Source organism: Perissodus microlepis, chromosome 11 (assembly GCF_051167445.1).
Source record: "Perissodus microlepis isolate ML-2025 ecotype Zambia chromosome 11, ASM5116744v1, whole genome shotgun sequence".
NCBI lineage: Eukaryota > Metazoa > Chordata > Actinopteri > Cichliformes > Cichlidae > Perissodus > Perissodus microlepis.
The window spans coordinates 35,394,087-35,417,301 of record NC_140471.1 but is presented as its reverse complement, the minus strand read 5'-3'; the positions used below and the strand labels follow the sequence as shown (position 1 = coordinate 35,417,301).

Below are 23,215 nucleotides of genomic sequence, written 5' to 3'. Positions count from 1 at the left end.
GACTGACAGATTCAGCGATCTGCAAAAATTGTGGATGCAAGTAGAGAAGAATCAGTTAATTTGAAGTCCTGCTTGAAGTTTTTCAAGTTTTCGCCCCCCCACCCCCAAATACGTGACCTTTTTACAGAAATAATTAAAACATTTAAGTATTTAAAGGCCAACCTCTCAGGATTCCTAAAAGAACATTAATGGAGTGAGCTTTGACTTCATTAAGCTGACCGTAAAAGCTCTTTTGAGTTCCTGTTAGGATGCCTGAGTCGTTGACCCAGGGTTTTGAGTTTATATATTATTCATCATTTCTATTCTTTGGTTTCTTCGTTAGAGTTCTGTCTTATGGTTTATGTCTCTGTGTAATCCTTAGTTGTTATATCCCCGTGTCCAGTCAGTGTCTGTCTGCCCTGGTCCCATGTCTTTGTTCCCTCTGTTGCAGTGCCTGCGTGTGAGTCTGTGTCTTTAGTTCAGTCTGTGTTATGTTTCCTGTTTTATTTTGAAGGTCTATGTCTGATGTTAATGTATCTGGTTTTGCTTCCCCTTGTCTTGTTAGGCCTGATTTGCCCCAGCTGTGTTTCCCTCCTGTTACCCATTCCCTGATCGCTCCCTCTGTGTATTTAAGCCCTGTGTTTCTCTGTGTCTGTGTCGCGATCTACCCTCATCTAGCTGTATAAGTGTATTTTGTATTCCTAGTTTTGTTACCCTTTTGAGTTCAGCATTAAAGCTGTGTTTTGAGTTACTTTCTGTCTCTGGAGTCTGCACTTTGGGTCCTTCTCCTGGCTGCACACAGCCGTTACTTAACAGTTCCTGAGTTCACTCTGCGGGTCCCGACACGCCTCAGTCCGTATTGTAACGGCCGTGGAGGAGGAGCGTTTGAGTCCTCATTCTTATCTAAACATGCAAGTTCACCGAGGGAGGCGAGTCTCTGAGCCAAACTGTCAGAATGAGACGAAGCGCTCGTTCATCCAGCGTGCTGCGGCACATTCTCACAGCCTGATGAGGAAATGTCTGTTTTGAACACTTTCACTCTCAGAGTCTCTGCTGTTGCACTCATGGTGTCAACTGAATTCATTAATTGTCCTACAATAAAAGTGTTTTTCTGTTTTTTCCTGGATAACATTTTGCACCAACTGTTGTTGATATTCAAAATATTACCATGAAAACTAGAAAGCAGGTTTTTTTTTCTCTCAGATTTATTCGTTCCATAACTTTATAAACTATTTATTCTTGCAGTTCTTCAGTTTGTCATTTCAGTATCCGTCCCTCCTTTGCTCTTTAACTGTAACCATTTTATTTTCCAGCTTTCCTCCTGAATGTGTCAATCTTTGGTAAAACTTTGTTTGAAGGACAGTTTTACCCCAGTTTACTGGAGGGAAACTGTTTCCCTTAAAGCCATCTTCCAAACCTAAATAACTAGATGACGGTTCTTCCTAATACATCCTAGAATTTTATATCTATTATAAAATATTCTAAAAATAAATTCTGGACAAAATTGTCCTTCTTAGTTTAGAGACTAAATATAAATGGAAATGTCTCTGTAATTCCCATAAGGTTAAAGAAAAAGGCTAAATTGTAGTTCTTAATGTTTCGGTCTTGTATTATGAACACAGAGAAGTGAACATGAAGGGAATATAATATTTGCTCTGTTGATGATCGTTTCTTTCATGATCAGGTCTTTAAAAATGTGCGTAACAGACGGTTAAACCAGAAGTTGCCGATTGTTCTGGTAAACGAGGTCTAAAAACACAACCACAGGAAGGTGATCACATTACCGCCAAGTCCCCGGAGTGTGTAATCTGAGTGCAGTCTCAGCTGCAAATCATTAACTCTCAAGTGATTTTTAGTCACCGTCTCATTGGTATATGAGCAGGACTGTCGGTACTCACATCCACTTAAATGTAGATATTTGATAATAGGGCTGCCACAAAGGATTATTTTGATAGTCGACTAGTCACCGATTATTTTTGCGATTAGTCGACTAATCAGATCATCATCCATTCGATGTAAAACTACAGCTTATTGCACCAGCAGCATCTGCTCTTATATAACTATCATTAGCTTACAGCTTTAAGTGTTTAAGGTCTGTGCTAACTAAAAATAAAGACAAGATGATAGTTTATTAAAGTTTAATGAAATCTGCAGATTGTTTTTAATAAACTCAGCCGTCTGCTCCTTGCTATCTAAAATATAACAGGACACCGGAGTAAATTCTCGAGCATCTCACACTTCTGATAATCAGCTGTCTGCTTGACGTTTATTCAGCTGTGTAAAAACCATAACTTTATTTCTCAGCCAAACCGATTTACTCAGGAACAAATAAAATACTAAAAAAAGGCCAAACAATTAACATTTTTAAGTTCTCTAAGTGACTTATATATGTTTAACCTGAGTAGCGAAAGATGGCGGTGGGTTTGAAAACGATTTTCCCCGGCTAGCTATCGAGCTAGTGGGTAACAGACGTCTCCGAAAACGTCAGAGCGCTTTTGAAAACATGTGGTGTCTTGATAAACTGAGCAGATATTTGAGGTTTACACAGCTACATTCTCGCCTGAAAATATGTTAAACGTGTATTTTGTGACCCAGAAAGAATAATAAGAGTAATATTAAAACTAACTAGCTGCCGCCATTGTTGACAACTGAGCTTGGCTGCGCTATGAATTCTGGGACAGAGCTACTTCTTCTTCTTCGGGGTTTAACGGCAGCTGGCATCCTTGTACATGCAGTGCTGCCATCTTCTGTTTCAGTCCGTTATTACACTCTTAAATCCTACTACTTATTCCTGCGTCTTTTGGGATCTTACAAAGCTTCAAACGACACGTCGACTATTAAAATAGTCGTCGACGATTTTAATAGTCGACGTAATCGTGACTAGTCGACTAATCGTGGCAGCCCTATTTGATAACAAAACAAAGAGAGAAAACGAGAGAGGGGATTTTGGTAAACCTCAGTTTTTTTCTTTTATACAGGAGTTTTGAAGTCCCCGCTCTCAGTCACTTAGATTTTCTTTTCATAATAAAATGAGGATGCGTGTCTGCAACAGAGAAAAGCTTCATCACGTCCAACACGTGATTACACCCTCAGCATCTCCAGCCAAAGCAGGATAAATCCATGCTTCCTGCCACGGCCGGTGTGTCTGTGAAGCAGACTCATAAGCAGATGCAGAAGAGAAGAAACTAAGTATAACAAAAAGCGAGCAGTTTATTAGGCTGAATGCATGAACACAAAACAAGGCAGGGCAGGCAGGGGCATAACCAAGCATGAAAACTAGAACATGAAACTAAACAAGTACACGCAAACTTTAGCGTGAAATAAGAGACTGAGGACTTAAATACACAGGAGAGAATGAGGGAAGTGGAAACACCTGGGAAACACAGCTGGCACCAATGAACATGACACCACACGGAAGCAAAACTAAAGACACTGAACGTGGAAACAAGAGACTTTCAAAATAAAACAGGAAGCATGGCGAAACATGAATTGGGACTTGTGTCATTGTCTGAAATACTGAGACCAGCCTGTCTGACACCAACAACCACAACACATTCACACAGTTTGAACTTCAGCAGCTCATCTGGACCAGGCGTTTTATGCTAACATTTCACTTATTTGATGCTACGTTTTATGCCAACACTTTGCTGGTGTTACACACACTGAAAAAAAAAGACGTTGTTGTTTCTTCTTTATTTCCCTCCACAGGAAATACAGGAAGTCCTCAAGATGATGACTACACGCCAACACCAACGCCTGAATACGATGACGACTATGACTACAATGCCACCTTTGACTACTACTACGGTAACAGCACAGGAGCCACACATCATAGCGACTGTTAGCAACAGAAGTAGCACTTTGCGGTACTGACAGCACTATTTGTGCTTCCTGTGTCTGTGTTCTTAGTGACCATGGCTCATAACGCCACATACAGCACAGAGGACAATGAAGTCTCCACTACCATGATCATCCCAAATGAGGTTTCCGAAAATAAAGTCTCTAATCCCAGGAATACGGTGAGAAATTACATTTTTATTTGTTCCTTCCTTGGTGTTCACATGTTTTGGGAAAGGACAGAATCATAGTATTTCATTTAAATCAATGTTCAGAATGAAACATAACCTGAAACGTACAGTCACTGTGAGTCTCAGGCTTCAGAAACACTCAGTTTCACACAGATTTTTTTCAGATCCTCCTACTATGGAGAACCAGTCTCGTTATATGGTCATGTCAAGCACAGAAGCCACACTAAGAGTAGTTTAAATCTTTTGATTATGAGAGGATGAACTGAGCTGCAAAAGAATAATAAGGATTATTGTGAACAGTGAATCTGGCCAAGAATAAAAAGATGGAAATTAGAACAATATCTACTTTTTAAATCAGGAGTGGGGAACTCCAGGCCTCGAGGGCCGGTGTCCTGCAGGTTTTAAATGTGTCCTTGATCCATCACAGCTGATGCAGAGGGCTATATGACCTCCTCAACATGTCCTGAAGTTCTCCAGAGGCCTAGTAATGAACTAATCATGTGATTCAGGTGTGTTGACCCAGGGTGGGATCTAAAACCTGCAGGACACCGGCCCTCGAGGCCTGGAGTTGGACACCCCTGTTTTAAACAGCTGGTTCTATCTGTCCTCTCTGTCCAATGTTCACATTTTGGACAGAGAGGACAGATGGTTTGAAAGAGGAGTGAAAGAAGCCATTTACGTCCACTGTGAGCGACCATCTTTGAACAGAGGCGGGGGTTTACGACACCAACTGTCTGCCATCTATAATCCAGTGTTGAGAACCTCCCCAGACGCCTTAACGCCCACTCACATCCTGGGCCATCTGACCTCAGGACATCACATGATAGGGTGAGGCCAGGTTTCACAATGAGCTCACCTGAAACCCTGGCTGATTGGGACCCACGCCCGTTTTCACACCTCAGCTCATGTGATTAGAAGATCATCAGGGGGTCCTTTGTCCCTCTTTGGGGGGAAACTCCCACTAGGTTTAAATCTGGGACTCCCCACCATTTGACCTTAGAACTGAAGAAGCTTCTCGGATGAGAGGTGAAACGTCTTCAAGCTACTTAAACAAGTCCAGACACTTTTCTTTTCTTAGACTATCTGCCTGCAATTCTCTTCACGCTTCACCACAAGGGGTCAGCAATGAGTCTTTTTAAACACTGTTTTTATTTCTCTGTATAAACTGCAGACAAATGTTGCACAGCTGGCTGTTGGTTGGAGGGCAAGTTTAAAGTTTTAAAAGATTGTTTTTTACAGTTAATATTTTAAATACACGCACTTTACAGTCGATACAGTCGTTGCAGAAAAGGCTGAATTCATTTCATAAAGTGCTTTTAAATCTAAACTAAGAATCCTTGAGGCCAAGTCAATAACATGCAACTGTTTCAATTAGATTGATTGTCATTTTAACTGAATTTTTAAATTTTTGCTTGATTTTTATTTTATTATTTTATTTTCCATTTATTTTTGCATGTGTGTTGTTGCTGCCTGTGTTTAATTGAGTAATTTCTATAACTGTGAGACACTTGCTGCTGCCTGTCTTGGCCAGATCTCCCTTGAAAAAGAGGTTTTTAATCTCAATGGGATCTTCCTGGTTAAATAAAAGTTTAAAAAAAAAGTAAGTAAGTAAAATTTATTTATATAGCGCTTTTCACAAATCACAAAGTGCTTCACAATACAGAGAATGAAAATTTAAAAGAATGAAAATACAACAAATAACAAAAGAATAAATATTTTAAAAATGTGTCTGTGTCACAAACTTCAAATATAAATCTATGTGACCTCTGTGTGACCTCTCTCAGGTCTCGAGGACTGGTCAGCCGATTCTGGTCCTCTCACTAGGATTGGCCGTCCTTCATCTTTGGAACTGATTGCCGGAGGAAAGAACCACCTGCCACCAGGTGAGAACAGAGACTCATCACGATGATGGCAGAACACAGCAGATAGACACTGAGATAAAAATGTCACATAAAAAGCGGAAAATATTAACTGGTTTTTAACTGACTTAATATTTCATCTTTTTAATGTATTACTCAATATTATTTTCTTATATTAATTATGTTTTCTTGTTTAATTTATTATTGGTTCGGTATTCATCTAGGAGTTTGATGGTTTTGATACCAAAACAAACTTCCTGTAAAACTGCTGTGAGCAGTCTTTCCTTTCAGCATCATGCATCTCCCTCTGCCCTTTTAAATAACCTTTAGTGGTTTGAACATGTGGATGCATGGTAATAAAAAGAGCCAGAAGTTACAACAATCCTCTAAAGTTACATGAAATTGTGGGAAATTGTCGTAGCATGTAAGAAACCTGTGGGCCACCTGGCCCCTGGCCCTGTGGGCTGTACACGTGACTCCACAGGTTGAATGGTTTTTCTCTTTAAGGTCAAACATAATGAACATGTTCTGTTTTCATTCCAGACCGCTGAGGGCACACAGGACCAGACAGCGGGACACTTCCTGATGGTCATTAGTGTCATCGATGACCTCACTAATGATCGATCATCAACTACCTGCCCGCAGCACTTCCTGTTTGTTTATATGGATTCTTGCAGCAGGTTTTGTTTTGTTTTTTTTATCTGAGCATCTCTGCAGTTTTGTATTATTTGGATGTTTAAGTTCTGCTTGTGTAATAAAATATTTTTATTTGTTTTTGTCTGAGGTTAATGATCAAACAGCAGAGGCAGTGTAAAATTACTAAGAGAAAAAAATCAGAACGTGAAGGTTTAGAGTAAGAGCTGCTGGGATGTAAGGTTGGAGACAGTGGCACCAACACAAAGACGAAGCAGGATGGATAAAGAAGAAGGAGGAAACCAGCCCAGTGAAGGAACAATGGGCTGGGAGGTCAGTTCCCTAATCATAATTATGCAAATTCTCATGACCATTGATCAACAACCACTGATCAAAGACCACTGATCAATGGCCATGAGTACCATTGACCTCCCAGCCCATTGTTCCCTCAGTGGGCTGGTTTCAGTCATTGTGAAAATGTCCTGTTTATAAGATTGAAACCTGCAGTCAGCTGAGACTGAAGACGTCATTTGGATGAGTGACGAAACGTTTCTCCCACAAAACGCTACGTCCAGATGAACAGAATCAACTTTTGGAGATTTACTTACCTGGATGATTGAGATGCATCAAGACGAATCACATTGTGGTCTGTGAGGTGCAGCAGTGCCCCCTTTTGGCTGTAAACGGGAACTACAGTCCACTCAGAGAAGCTTTGCCATGATGAGAGTCGAATAGCTGCTTCATCTCCAGCTCAAAGGTTTGCACTTTTATTTCTCTGCACGGCAGAACATCCAGTGATGCTCCAACCAGCTTCTTCAGGGAATATTGCAGACGTTAAGTTGAGAGGAGCTCACAAACTCAACATCTGTCCAAAATGAGAACAGGTTCAACTGGATCACTGCCTACAATACACATCCACACCTGCATTCATGCAGTTGGTTTGGTTGGTTTTTTGTTTTGTTTTTGGGTTTTTTGGTAAATATGCAGATGTTTTATTGATATTCAGAAATGCTCATTTAACTATTTTTGGGTCCAAAATCTTTTTCTTTGTAAATGTTCAGCACTGCCTGTTTTCCACATTTAAACAGAATTCCTGTCACGGCGAGTGAGAAGAGCCGTGTGGAAAAGGTAAAGGAGGATCCAAACGCAAGCAGTTGTGAAGGTGATTTATTGAACACGAAGTATAGATTGGCAAACGGCAAAACGGAGAACTAAACTACTGAGCATGAACAAGAACACGAACCTGGACATAAAGGAAGGAAGACGATGGTACATGACGATGACGGCAGGGAACACACGAATGAAACGTGGTGGATACACAGACGGAGCAGCAACTACAAAGACAGAAGACGCGACTTAAATACACACAGAGAAACACAGGGAGATCACACACAGGTGGGGACACAGCTGGGAGCAATCAACAAGACGAGACAGAGGTAAAACTAAACACACTCACATGAGACGCAGACCTTCACAATAAAACAGGAAACAAGAGATCACTACACGAGGACGCAGACAGGACACAGAACTAAACTCACACAAAACCTGCGAACAAAAACCCTAAACCAGAATCACAGTAATATAATATATCACAAATAATCAAAACACCAGACAACCCCAAAACACTCCAACATGCAAAATAAACCAAAACATAAGGAACTCAAAATACTGGGTTGAAACTGACCCAGAACCGTGACAATTCCAGGTGTGACCTTGCTCTACGGAGCAAGTTTAATGTGTTTATTTTTATGTTATTGAAGTAAATGAAGCAGCGTCTGTAACAGTGAAACAGGCTGTCACTGACTCTGCTCTTCGTGTAAGCCATGTGTCACACACAACATTAGGACTGTTCTTCTAATTATTTTCATGATTAAGAAATAAACATAAAAAGAGCTGAATTTATTTGTAACAGTTCAGTGATTTTTAATTTACATCAGAAAAAATAATACTGTGACTTAAACACACACACGCACACATAACAACAACAAATAAAACCAGGGTGGACAAACCAGCCTGTTCTCACTCCCGGGGCGTACTATACCGACCTTTTGTCACGTCCCGCGGCGTTCATGAGGAACGCGAAAGGTGACCTTCCGCAAAAGCGTAAAATGTCGACGATTTGTCACCCAGCGTCAAATATTACACTTAGGGGGTGAGAACATGTTGGGATAAACTAACTCACCACAGCAGGACGCCGTGATCAGAGCGAGGCAGAGAGAGATAGTGAGTATTACGTGACAGAGAGGGGGGGGGTGTCTTTACCTTATAATGTAAAGCACTTTGAGGCGACTGTTATTGCTGTGATTTGGAGCAACATGAATAAAACTGAATTGAATCAAACGTCCACTTTCTTCTAAGTAAAGAAGTCTTCTTGGAAGCCGGCCGAGGGGCTGCACCCACCTTCTCCTCCCGCTTATGCAGAGTTTCTAAAAAACAAAACAAAACCGGTAAACCTGCTGAGTGACATAATTTCTGCGGACAATTTACCAAAACTATTTGAACATGTCTGAGCTTGAACGATCCAGAGTCTCTGTGGTGCTGAGCTGAGTGGCGGCCTGCTGCAGGAGCTCTGGTGTGTTTTACTCACTTACTCTTAGATGCTCATAACTTTGTACAGAGCTTCTTGCTTGTGGAGTTCTGGCCTCTGGTTGCTCTTTGACACTTACCCTGTACTTATATTTTATTAATTAAAAGGTGAATATATTTTCTTGGTTAGAAATGTTTGATTTATGGCACGACTTTAATGTAAAATTGTATTTTCTTCATAAAATAAAACAAATATTTCAGTAACGAGTGTCCATGAAGCAGATTTGTACAACAATAAAACATGGTTACAAATTAGCTTCATAAAGTAACCGTAAAAAACAACAACAACATTTGACGGCTGGAGGAAGTTCAGTTTTCAGAAAATATCACCTGTGAAGAGCAATGATGATTTCTAAGATGAGACTGGACAGACTAACAGCTGCCAGGCTGCTCTTTCCTTTTTCCTACAGAGCCGTTAAACTTGCAGTGTTTTTGTTCCTTTCAGTTCTGACGGCCAACACGGACACAGCACGGCGCATCCAACAACTTTCATTTCTGCCTCGTTTGTCACTGCAGGAAAAGAAGACTGGCTGTGGTTTTACGGCCTTTTAAATAACACTTTAATTTTACTGCTAAGTCTAACATCTGAAGGATGTACAGCAGAAAGACACTCAATCAAGCTTTAATTCACCTGGTTTTGTGCAAAATATTTTAAAAGAAGTTGAGAAGTAAGTGCTGATAATTATTAGGCACGCTAACATAATTCAGGTCAGAGCTGATCCAAAACGCACAAACAATCACTTCACAAATCAAAACGTCAAAAGCTTTTATTTTCTCCACGTTTTATTACAGTTTTCATCACAGATAGCAAGCTAATGTCGTTTTTTGTTGCATTTTCACACAGTGTTTCACTGATGACCGTCTTATCATCACTATGATCTCTGTCGTTGCTCCGCCCACAGTCAGTTCCAGATTTGAAGGACAGCCAATCCCAGCAGGAGCATCAGTTTCAGCTGACCAATCCCTGAGGCCTGAGAGAGGTCACACACAAACACACAGGCAGAAATGTTCAAATTTCACGCCATAAACTTTATTGTTTTTATACTGAGTAAACTTAAACTGGCCACTGGCAGCCATGCACGCCCAAACTCAAAGGTTAAAAATGCTGGAATTTTCTGATGACGCTTCTTTTGTGGGTGATGCTGCCAACATTCATGGATTGTAATGTCATTAAAATTCTGTCGTCAGATAAAAATAAGTTAGTGTCATCAACATAAGTGATTAGTTTGTTACAGATGGCGTGCTGGTACCACATCAGAATCCTTATTTCCTTCACAGCTTCCTTTATTCTTCACAGCACAGATTCAATGACGCGAACATCACTCAGATATTTTCACCATATTGAGATGATAAAAGCTCAAAGGTGCTCCACATCATCGTTCTATAACTATATATCTGATTATGGAGACATGTGTTACACGCATGGATGCATGCATCTCTTTAAGCTCACAGGCTTGTGTTTGAGTTCAGGTGTTCCTCACATACGTGACACAAAACCACAAACATGCAGACGGGACAGAAACTCAACAACTTTAATTTTTGTTTATCAAGCGTCTGCAGGAAAGTTAGACCAACTAAAAAGTCACAAGTGAGTGACGGGCTTACACGCCAGCTTTACTTGTAGTTTTGAAGTAACGTCGGAAAAATAAAAGTCAGCTAAACACTGATGGCTGACCTCTGCTTAGCTGTGCTTAGTTTTAGGATTGTTGAAGTCAAAGTTGAAGTAAACTGTCAGAAATTAAAACCTCCTGGATATAAAGTCGGATTTTTTTTTTACTAATTATTTCCAATATTAACATTTGAAGTTTAAAAAATACAAATTTAAGTTCAAACATAAAAATATCTGGGTTTTCTGATGTTAAACACACGTACAGTTTGGCTGTGTTTAATTTGATCGTTATTACATGACATACAGTATGTGACAAAACAAGGAAAGGAAGCTTTAAGTTAAATATTGCAAATTTGTCCTTTACCGTCTGAAAAAAAAGATGACTCACCTTGTTCATGAGGCCGAGCTCATTATCTAAAAAGACACAAGAAAGCACAGAAGCTGCTGTGAGTACAGCTCAGTAATACTTGTGTTACTAAACAAAGTGTCTGTGTTGTGCAGATGCTCTGAAGTTACCGTAGTTACTGTAGTCATACTCAGTGCTATTCTCCCCGTAATCAAAAATTCCTGTATTGGGAGAGCCCTCCTTCTCACTGTTGCCTGGTGATGAAAATTAAATAGAAACAATAAAATGACCTGATGGAACGATGCTATAACCAAAGGCAAGGCAAGTTTATTTGTATAGCACAATTCAACAACAAGGTGATTCAAAGTGCTTTACAGATATATTAGAAACAAAAACAATGATTTAAAATTGATTAAAACAAGCAAACTAGCAAACAAACAAACAAACAAACAAACAAACAAACAAACAAACAAACAAACAAAACAGTATATAAAATCAAAAAATCAAAACAGATAAAATCAGAACAGTAGATAAAATCAGTAGTTAAAATGTAAGTTTTGAAATTTAAGCTTAAGTACGGATTTGGTGCTTTATTTAAATGCAGCTGAGAACAGGTGAGTCTTCAACCTGGATTTAAATAAACTGAGTGTTTCAGCTGATCTGAGGCTTTCTGGGAGTTTGTTCCAGATATGTGGAGCATAGAAGCTGAATGCAGCTTCTCCGTGTCTGGTTCTGACTCTGGGAACTGATAAAAACTGGATCCAGATGACCTGAGGGATCTGGAAGGTTCATACCAAAGCACAAACAAGCACAGAAGTGTGCCTCTGAAAGTGTTCTTCGCTCGGTTAGATGTTGTAAAGGAGTTTTGTTAAACAAGGAAATCATTCTGTGGACGTTTGTCAAAGCTGGGAAGGCACTTAAAGAAAGCTCCAGGTGATCCAGGAGAGAAGGACAACTGCTGCCTAAGCCTTATGTGTCCGGAGTATTGGAACAGCTGAGACGCCTTTTTTCTAAACATCGCGTCTCCGTGGCTTTTAAACCCCAAAACACACTGCGGAAAAATTGCAAACAGAGTAACATAGCTTACGCTGTTAAGTGCCAGGAGGATGTAACATCCTGGACAGGGAGGAACGCTGGTTTGAGGGCGGAGTCAAGGAGGCCATTTACATGAAAAGGGAAAGACCATCTCTGAATCGAGGAGGGGGCCTAAGGGTCCATCTGTCACCATCTTACAATGTTGTGATTGCAGCCATTGACCAACTCTCTGTGAATGGGACTCATGGTCTTTGATCAGTAGCTGTTGATCAAAGATCAATGGTAACTGATCAGTGGTCACTGGTGATTGTTCAGATTGATTAATTACTTTATAGGTCTGTCAGGATTGCTTTCTAATTACAGATAGATTTCAGCTGGTGTCATGTTTCACGTCTTTTTGCACCTCTCATTTTTCATGTGTTCAATACTTTTTCCCTGTCTCATTTCTCATCATTACACATGACTTATGTACATCTAATGGTTTTATTTCTTTGCTTGTGTGGATTGGTTGTTACCAACATCTGGTGAGAATTTCATGTCAGTAGCACCATTTAGAGTTCAACACTTATTTTACCTGCTGCAATATATATTCATGCGTGTTGTTATGTTGAAGTCTTATTTCAAAAATATTAAATTCATTTTTCACCTCAAAAGTTGACACATGGCAGTTTGGGGCAGAATTCCTCTTTGCAGAACCTCTCAAGTTCTAACAGGTTGGATGGCAAGTGTTCCTGCAGGACAATTTCAGATGCTAACTCATGTTTAAGCCTGGACTCTGAGCACCTCAAGGACATTCACAGACAGGCCTGTGAAGCACTGAATACTTTCTGGATGCACTGTATGACTAGGCTGGATGATTTCACAGTGTTTGCATGTTATACCCACATAGCTACATCTTAGCTAACTCATTTCCTCTTTTCTTCATGTCTGCACTCTAAATCCAAACCCACAGATGCAACGTTTCTGAGGCTTGACTACAAAGAAGAACACTTAGTTCCATGAATACACTCATACACACATTTTGCAGTGCAGTTTTTTTTTTTTGCAGCTTTTTTGTACAGCCTGCTAAAATATGACTTTTTGTTCAGAAATGTTTTTTTATTTCATGACAAAAATTTAGTTTTAATGCAGATAGATTATGCTGTCATTAGATTTTTTTGTTTGTTTGTTGTTGTTTCTTTAACAAATTTTATCCTTAATGCCAACAACCTGTCAAGTAAAGTAGATCAGTGCCTTGAAATGACCTGGTTTTCTACGACATATTTTTAGAGAAAGACGTCAACAACCGTGAGCATCATGGAGCAAGTCGCTTATGCTTTCAGTTCAAGGGCGAATCCACAAGCAGTTTCTAAAGAGATGTCATCGATTACAGTGTTGTTTAGCAATTTTAGTCTATAAGCCAAACAAAAACCTCACAATAACTCTTCAACCTGTAACTGAAAGACTGCAACACACTTCTTCTGAGAGCCGATAAAACCTTCATGGATCTCTCGATCAATATCAGACCTTTGAGTGCAAAAGCAGGTTTAGTCTGTTAATTAAAACAGATATGTGAAAGGTCATAGGTCACTCACCACAACAGGACAACATGATCAGAGCAAGCCAGAGAGAGATGGAGAGCAACACATTCATCCTGGACGAGAGACACAAACTGACTGAAAGAGAGAGAGAGCGGGGGAGTGTTTAAATAGAAACTCTCTAAACAAGAGAGAACTTGCAGCCTTTAACAACCTCAGCTTTGTGAGTCAGGCCCAACAGGTTTTTTTTAGATGAGGCCACTGAACTTAATGAAAAAAAGTTTAAGGGCCTGGAGGAGCGACGTGAAAGAAGCAAGTAATAAACTTTAGAAATAAGTCCCAAAAAGTTGATCCTGCTTATCTGGACGTTTTCAGTGGGAGAAACGTTTCGTCACTCACCCAAGTGACTTCTTCAGTCTCAGCTGACTGCAGAGTTTCCCCAATCTCAACAACAGTACATTTGCATAACGTAAGCAAGCAAGGAATTTATTTATATGGCACTTTCAGAACAACTCCCAGCTGAAAACAAAGTGGTGTACACTTGACATGCCCAAAAATGATACCTTTAATAAGTATACAAACATTGTCATAGAAAGTCTAAGGAGCTTGGAAAGAAAAGCGTCTGGACTTCTTTAAGTTACTTGAAGACGTTTCACCTCTCATCCAAGAAGCTTCTTCAGTTCTAAGGTCAAATGGTGGAGAGTCCCAGATCCCACATAAGCCGAGGTGTGAAACTGGGTGTGGGTCCCAATCAGCCAGGGTTTCAGGTGAGCTCATTGTGAAACCTGGCCCCACCTTATCATGCGAATTCCTGAGGTCAGATGGCCCAGAATGTGAGTGGGCGCTAAGGCGTCTGGGGAGGGAACTCAAAACTGGATTATAGATGGCAGATAGTTGGTGTCGTAAACCACCGCCTCTGTTCAAAGATGGTCGCTCACAGTGGACATAGATGCTTCTTTCACTCCTCTTTCAAACCATCTGTCCTCTCTGTCCAAAATGTGAACATTGGCATCCTCGAAAGAGTGACCTTTGACCTTTAGATGCAGATGAACTGCTGAGTCTTGTCCTGTGGAGGTGGCTCTTCTGTGTTGTGCCATGCGCTTGTGAAGTGGCTGTTTGGTCTCTCCAATGTAGAGGTCTGGGCATTCCTCGCTGCACTGTACAGCATACACCACATTGTTAAGTCTGTGTTTTGGAGTTTTGTCTTTCAGGTGAACCAGTTTCTGTCTGAGTGTGTTGATGGGTCTGAAATGCACCGGGATGTCATGCTTGGAGAAAACTCTGAGTTTCTCTGATACACCGGCTACATAGGGGATGACAATGTTGTTGCGTCTGTCCTTATCCTCCCTCGCTGGTGTCTGATCTTCTTTTCTGTGCCTCTTTGCTGACTTTGTGAATGCCCAATTAGGATAACCGCATGTTTTGAGTGCTTCTTTTACATGTGTGTGTTCCTTCTTTTTACTTGATTACTCCAAGTTTGTGTTCCAGAGGGTGATGGGAGTCAAAGAGGAGGTACCGGTCCGTGTGTGTGGGCTTCCGGTAAACTTCAATGTTGAGATTGCCATTCTCTTCAACATGCACGGCATAGTCCAGGAAAGGCAAACAGTTATCGGTGTCGTCCACATATCTGTACCAGTGGCTGGGTACTCTCCCTTTAAAAGAGCCAAGAGCCTTTCTTTCCACTTTCTCCATGTAAAGGTTGGCTACAGTAGGTGACACTGGGGAGCCCATGGCGCATGCATGTTTTTGTCTCTAAAAACCCTCGTTGTATTTAAAATATGTGGTGGTGAGGCAGAGGTCTAACAGTGTGCAAATCTGATTGGGGTGAAGTTGGTTCTGTCTTCCAAGGAGCTGTCTTCTCGTAGTCGTTTTCTGACAGTCTCCACTGCCTCCGTGGTGGGTATGCAAGTGAAGAAAGAGACTACATCAAGGAACACCATAGTTCTTTCAGTTTCAGTACAACTAAAACAACGTGACCAATACATAGATGAAAGAAATTCCAATACACCACAATACTTTGATATGGGGTCTTTATAAACTTGAGTCCAGCTTGAAGGCGATGGCAAGATGCCGCACAACCCGCTGTGCACCTGTGTTTTACATGCTTTGTGTAACTAAAAAATAGCTGAGCATTACTTCGGCCCCACCAACAAATACAATAAAAAACATTAAAATATTTCACTGTCAGTTACAGTCGCTATGATCTTGATGACAGAGATTAGCTGCTTAATTTTCCTCTGCTCTATTGAGAAAACTGACACCTGGTCATTTGCATGCTAACAGTGATTGGATGTTTAGCTGGGGGGAGGGTGAGTGGAGGCTCTATGCTGAGTGCTGTGTGAGCCTGCGCACAGTGTTGTCAACTTAGCGACATTGTCGCTATATTTAGCGAGTTTTCAGACCCCCTAGCGACTTTTTTTCTTCTAAAAAGCGACTAGTGACAAATCTGGTGACTTTTTCTGGTGTTATTGGAGACTTATGACAACTTTTTAACGTGAAAGCACGTATCACTCTTACTCTCATCAAGCAGCGGGTGCTGCCGTGGGCACCTCGCCCGTGCCAAAGAGCTCACAGGCGGCAGGTAGTCCTCACACAGCAGTCCCCCCCCAGCTGATGTCAGAACAGGAAATATTCACCCCTATGCATACAAACAGCAAAATCAGTTTGTATCACCCCCCGACTGTGTGTATCTGTGTGAGCAGATTTTCTCTCACATGAGTCCTCAGGTCTGAATGCTGGACACTCGGAGAGCTGTGTCTCTGAGTGGGAGACCAGAGATCAGAGTGTACTAACAAACATGCCATATTGGCTCAGTTTATTTCTCTTATCATTGTTGTGAGGAGACCATAAATAGCATTTGTATTTTCTGTTGTACAGTTCATTTGCTGTTATGGATAAAAAGTGTCTTTTTATGTTTTTTTGTTTCAAAATAGCTGATAACTATTCGCTGATAGCCGCTAACAAATATAATTCTATAAAGTGGTTCTATATAGTGTGTAACTGTTAATATAGAGCGTTATTAAAGTTATTGCTAATGCAATCATATGGCACACTGACTTCTGAGGAAATTTTAGATGCACTCGTCATCAGAAAGGTTGCGACCCCTGCTATAGGCCTACAGAGGACCCATATGTGTGACGTCATCCCCGAGCTGCTTCTTTGTGAGTCGTGGTTCTGCGCTCACAGACAGACAGTGTGCAGCATGATGATGATGTTTAAAAATGCCAAAGCACCAGTGCGTTTTTTTTTGTTTTTTTTTTTAGATGAACTGCAAAACAAATTTCCCACATACTGTCCTGGTTGGAATAAATCGAGGCGGAGCGCACAGTGTGCAGAGCTGGCACATACGTTTGTCTGTCTAACAAAAGTGCCGGAGATCTTGTTGCTCACATGGACACAGAAAAACATAAAAAGGCTGTGTGAGGCGGAAATTAATCTATTCTTTGTTACACTTGGGAAAACGAGGATGCTGCTGTATCTGCAGTAGAGGCTCCATTGGCATTTCATACTGTGAAGCATCACAATAGTTACAGATCCATGGATTGCAGTAGTGTGCTGCTAAAAAAAAAATAAAAGCATTTCCAGACTCTAACACAGCTAAAAGGTTCAGCAGCACCAAGACTGAAGTTACTGCCAATGGTGTGATAGCTCCACATTTGGAGGAAGTCATTCGTGAAGCTAATGAAATCAGTACTGTAGCATTTCTACAGACGGCAGAGAAAATATTTCCAATCATAATTCGTTACTTTGACTGGAAGAATGGTGACGTGCAAACAAAATTAGTTGAGGTCAAATGAGACGGCAGAAACCATTGCACATTACCTCACTGAGACACTGGCAAAAAACAATTGTCTGAAAAATGCGTCGCGTTTACTGGAGACAACTGCAACACAAGCTTCGGAGGAATTAGATGAAGGAGGAAAGAATGTGTTTGCCTTTAAAGAGGTTACGTCAGAACAAGGATCTGATTGGTGTGGCATGCCCAGCACACCTGTTGAATAACTGTGTTTATCATGGGCTAGACACAATAGACAGTGACATTAAGATCATCATGTTCAAAATCTATCAGTATTTCCACATTGACACAGTGCGCACTGAGAACCTGAAGTTCTGTGAATTTGTTGATATTGAAAACAGAACAATGCTTTCTCACAGCTTTGCTCCGAGGCATTGAGAGGATGATACAGATATTTCCATCCATAGTGATCAAGAAGTTTTTTGAAGATGACTTCAGTGAGATCTACCTCTGGCACATGCACTCACTCATGTTTGTTTTCCGCACAAACATTCAAGAAGTGGAGATATCATCTGAATTTCAGGAGCGGGACCACTCCTCGTTCACGCCCCGTCTGGCCTCAGGCTATAAAACCCCTTCTCCAACACCCGCTGTTCTCATTTTCATGCCCCACCCTGCCCCACCTTTTTCTTTCCTCTCTTCTCCTCTCCTCTCCTCTCCTCTCTTCCTTTCCTCCCTTTATTTCTCGTTAGTACAGAGGGATCTGCCCGGCCCGAGAGCCGTCGCCAGTCCCCTTCAAGGCCTTCCCCAAACCGCAGCACTAATCAGTAGGGATGGGTATTGATAAGATTTTCATGATTCCGATTCCATTTTCGATTCTGTTTAACGATTCGATTCTTTATCGATTCTTTTTAAAAAAGGAGAACACTAAGGTCGATTAGCTTAGAACTTTGTTTTATATCTTCTCTTTGAACAAGATAGAAATTTAGGAGTAACATGGCCTTACAAACCCAACAGTGAGATCTTAAGAGATCCAGCCTACGGCTCTTCGATGGGGTGTCACAGGGTCCCCAGGAAAAAAAATTGTAAATGTAAAATAATAAAATAAATATTCTTCTGTAGCAATAACAAAGTATAACATAAATTATTCAGTAGCAATTACACAAGAATATCCAGTAATGTCCCTGCCTACAATTAAACACATTCACTTACCGAAAATCATCTGCTGTGGCAAATGGGTGCAAGCCTTTGACCACAAACTCAGTCACTGCTCGGTGACATTCGTCTATCCTGGCCTGAAAGGAGACGCTACCGGTAGACTGCAGTGAGAACTGCCAGCATCTGAGCCAGACTCTGTCTGTCTGTCTCATCATGGTCACCTAAATGCACAGTAATGGCAGGTTTGTAATAAGGCAGATCGCGCTAACATAATATGCACTGTTAGTTGATTATTTACCTGCCGCATTAACGGGAGAGGACGTGCAAATGTTACCGCTGCTGCTGGGTTGAGATTCACGAGTCCGGAGCGAATTAAAAACACGACATTCATTTAAGGTCACCGCGTGTTTTGTGAGCAAATGCTTTTGCATATTCGTAGTGTTTCCTCCCTTAAATGAAATATCTACTTTGCAAGTATTGCAAGTTGCCCTGTTGTCATCCGTTCTCGTAAAGTATAACCAAACTTTTGAGCGTTTGAGCCGCTTAGACGCCGTGTTTCCTGCCAGGTAAATGACGCTCCGCAACGTGGTGACGTCATTCGGAGCGACTGGAATCGATAAGGGAATCGTTTGCAAAAATGGCAAACAATTCCAAGGAATTGAAACAGTGGGAACCGGTTCTCAACAAGAACCGGTTTTCGATACCCATCCCTACTAATCACACTTCCTCATCCCTCATTGCCCATCGTTACCAAGGATGTGGTCCCTGCTAGTGAAATGGAAAAAGAAAACCTGAGGTTAAAAAAATGTTGAACAGCATCCACACCATTCTTCATGAACGTAAGAGTAAAAACTCCATGTCCTTTAAAGTTAAGGGACTACTGGCACAAAAGTGTAAAGATGGACTTGTTAAGGAATGTGACCAGTTCTGTGCTGATGTTCGAGGCCTGTACACTGCATGACTGAAGTATCTTGAGAAGTGGATGACTCCCATGGAAGAGTGTTTTATATTTAGGTGGATGGATCTGAGTGAGCCACCAGATGTGGTGTTGAAGTCTGTATCAAATACGGAGGAGAGAAAGCAGCAGAAACTGATCATGTCAAGGTTTTTGACCAGGTCACCAGTTTGAAGAAATTCACAGAGAGGTGCAGCAGTGATGACCTCAGTGGACTACCAGTGAACCAGCAGTGGACCAAATATTTGGAGAACACCAAAAGCATCACATGTTGCTCAGAATTACTGAGGATTGCCCAGTTTGTCTTTGCACTTCCGTCACACAGTGCAAATGTTGAAATGCAGAGCCAGATGACCAAGAAGAGGAACCAGCTTTCTGTCGAGTCACTGAAGGGGATTCTGTTTGTGCAATATAATTTCAAAGACACTTCTTCCAAAGACGTTCATTCTTATTTTTTGAGCAACCAAAACTGCTCAATAAGATGTGCTCCAAAGAAAAATATGGAGAAGAGAATACTGATGTTGAAAGCATATTTCAGATTTTTTCTTTGTTCAGTAAAACTGAAAGAGGAGGGGAAAATGTTTTGTTACTGATAATTTTTCTTATACAGATGGGGCATCATTTCTGTACCAATATTTAATTCCACAGGTTTGTAAGTTATTTTTTGGCACCTGTTGACTTGTAAAAGCCTCGATGAAGGGAGGGGAAGTGTGTGTGTGTCTTCTCAGGAGGGGATGATGAAGGCTGCACAGAGAGTCGTCAGAGGCAGCCTCCCAACCATCACAGACATATACACTGTCATGAAATTAATATCCTTAGTGTCCTTATTTTCTCATTATATTGTTTTATGTACTTTAGTCATGACGGTTTGTAGAGCAAGGCCACTTTTGACTCACAAACTAAGTGCTCAGCCAGGCTGAAAAACAGGAAGTTTTAGTGCACAAGCATATTAATAGATAAGACACAGAAAAGAGGAACTTTGCCATATAAGCAATGTTTGAAACTGTGTGACGTGTAAAGTACCAAAATAAAACCTATATGAGGCACAGTTTATGATTCTAATGTTAGAGATCCTGCAACTGGCGTTTGGGCTGTGCAGGGGTCTCTCTTCCGGAAGATGATTGAATAAAAAGAAATGAGTCGGTTTTCTCTGTTCTGTCATGGGGACAAAAGAATCGGGGATAATAACACCTACAGATGCAGGAAGAGGGCCACTGTATCATGAAGGACCCCACTCACCCACCACACACACTCCTTGTCCCGCTCCCCTCAGGCAGGAGGCTGAGGAGCATTAAATACAAAACTACCAGAAACAGCTTCATTCCAAAAGCTGTGAGACTTCTAAGTGCATAATGGACAAGAACTGTTATTGTGGCACCTTAATCACTACTGACACTGTCAGTTATCAGTGCTGGACATCATGGCCTTTGCTGCTAAAGTATTAATTTACAAACAGCATTATTGAAGTTCATCATGAATCGACCACCTGTCCCCTTTTTTGGAAATCGAAATGCGGTCACCCTAGCCTGAGCTTCACTTGGACACCTGCTCTTCCTCCTCATCTTCTCCGTGGTCTGAGGGGACCGCTGAGGTCGCCTGACAAAGATCCAGCCACAGGCGGAGGATGGAAAATGCCAAAGCAGGAGGATGAGAAATCTTGACACATCATTGAAGATTGGATGGATAACAAGCTGATACATCATTGATGCAAAGTGAAAACAGAGCAGAGAAAAACAGCACAACAAGAGAGCAGGACAAACTGCAACTTGCAGCGGCAAAGCCAAACACAGGCGCCATCATGCGAAAGTGTCAGCAAGTTTGTGTGCCGATGGTGCGCTGGTTAACCAGCCGGCCATCCCAAATGCACCTTTGTGCTATACTGCAGTTAATGGAGATCCCGTTTGAGTGCATGGACTTCATCGGGCCATTTCAGTGGACTGCATTGCTTTTGTCCCCCTTTTTAACTGAGTAATCTGAATTGATCAAATACGCAGTAATCTGTCATCTAAAGTCGAATAAAAACCAAATATCTGGAATCTACTCTTGTTGGGTTCAGTCAGGATCGTAGTGGTAACTCAACTTAGAGAAGAAAAAACCTCCACTCAAAATGAGACACTGACAATGACTTAAAGGAGAAAAGAGATTTGAGTGTATTCACACATTTAAATTGTCCAAAACAACATCGACATGAACCCAAACCATTTGAATTATTGCAAACATGTAGTTCACCACAATAATTCGCAGTTCGTTCTACAACAAGCTCACAGGCTTGTGTTTGAGTTCAGGTGTTCCTCACATACGTGACACAAAACCACAAACATGCAGACGGGACAGAAACTCAACAACTTTCATTTCTGTTTATCAAGCGTCTGCAGGAAAGTTAGACCAACTAAAAAGTCACAAGTGAGTGACGGGCTTACACGCCAGCTTTACTTGTAGTTTTGAAGTAACGTCGGAAAAATAAAAGTCAGCTAAACACTGATGGCTGACCTCTGCTTAGCTGTGCTTAGTTTTAGGATTGTTGAAGTGAATCCAGTGGGCATCTGTCAGAAAACCTCCTGAATATAAAGTGGGATTTTTTTTCTAATTATTTCCAATATTAATGTTTAAAGTTTTAAAAAGTACAAATTTAAGCTCAAACGTAAAAAGAAATCTTTGGATTTTCTGATGTTAAACACTTATTTTGTGACATGTGTAATCAGGATTTCTGGAGGTGTTTTTGCAGTTCAGCTGTGTTTAATGTGATCGTCCACAGTTATTACATGACATACAGTATGTGACAAAAATAAGGAAAAGCAAAATAACTAAATAAATCTTTTCCAGTTTTAAGTTGTAAATCTGTCCTTTACCAGTACATCTGAAAAAAGATGGCTTACCTTGTTCATGGGGACAAACTCTAGAAAGACACAAGAAAGCACAGAAGCTGCTGTGAGTACAGCTCAGTAATAGTTGTGTTACTAGATGAAGTGTCTGTGTTGTGCAGGTGCTCTGAAGTTACCATAGCTATTGTGGTCATTCCCAGTGTTATTCTCTGGGATGTTACCGTAGTCATAATAACCGTAGGAGTCATAATAACTGTAGTAATTCTGCAGGAATGCGATTTCTTCATGGTGCAAGTTTTCCTTTTCAACGATTCCTGGCGATGAAAATTAAGCAGAAACAATAAAATCATGTCACCTGATTGAAAGTGGGCTAAAAACAAACTACAGACAACCTACAAACTGCTCTACAAGCCTGGCAGGTTTTTCACTTATTGAACTTTTTGGTTTTAACGTACTAAATATTAATTTAGTGGTATGAAGTTGTTTAACAAATTTCCTGTACTGATCTCTCTCGTGTAATTGCATTTAAAAACAGGATGTTAACGAAACATCCTGTAATTAGTTAAGATGGCAGTTGGGGTCAAGACCGGTGGGAGTGAACCCTGATGTGACGTTATGTTGAGCAGAGTAAGAGCAACCCAACAAAGAATTGAATACGAATCACTACAGTGAACCCGCGTGTAATTTTAAAACATGATAATCTCTATGGAGCAAGTGTCTCCAGCAAAAAAGTAATTCCTGTAAGCATGCTGCATTACTAAACCGTGATTTTGGTTGTGAGAGTGGCGTACGACAATGATGTATGAGCGTGTGACACCTGTGGCAGCAACAGACGTGTGCAGAACAACAATAATATGGAGTGACGGCGAGAGTACGACCATGCAGCGTTTAAAGCGTGGACGTAATTCCATTACTTTACGTTTGATTCTGTAACAAGTGACAAAAACGAGCA

General features: G+C 41.0%; 1 protein-coding gene and 1 long non-coding RNA gene across 2 annotated transcripts in view; one reads left to right on the top strand and one right to left on the bottom strand.

Moving 5' to 3' along the window:
- The window catches only part of LOC146378401 (uncharacterized), a 14,664-nt gene extending 4,798 nt beyond the window's left edge, over window positions 1-9,866 (top strand). Inside the window, exons 2-5 of the mRNA XM_084944486.1 lie at window positions 3,688-3,786; window positions 3,889-3,998; window positions 5,792-5,890; window positions 6,410-9,866. Of these exons, the coding sequence (XP_084800612.1) occupies window positions 3,688-3,786; window positions 3,889-3,998; window positions 5,792-5,860 (278 nt within the window). The 3' untranslated portion in view covers window positions 5,861-5,890; window positions 6,410-9,866. The remainder of the gene's footprint in view (window positions 1-3,687; window positions 3,787-3,888; window positions 3,999-5,791; window positions 5,891-6,409) is intronic.
- LOC146378400 (uncharacterized) overlaps window positions 9,835-23,215 on the bottom strand; it is a 27,427-nt gene continuing 14,046 nt past the window's right edge. The window contains exons 5-7 of the long non-coding RNA XR_014801688.1: window positions 11,211-11,294; window positions 11,083-11,108; window positions 9,835-10,056 (exon numbers count right to left, since the gene is read on the bottom strand). This is a non-coding gene — a long non-coding RNA (uncharacterized LOC146378400). The remainder of the gene's footprint in view (window positions 10,057-11,082; window positions 11,109-11,210; window positions 11,295-23,215) is intronic.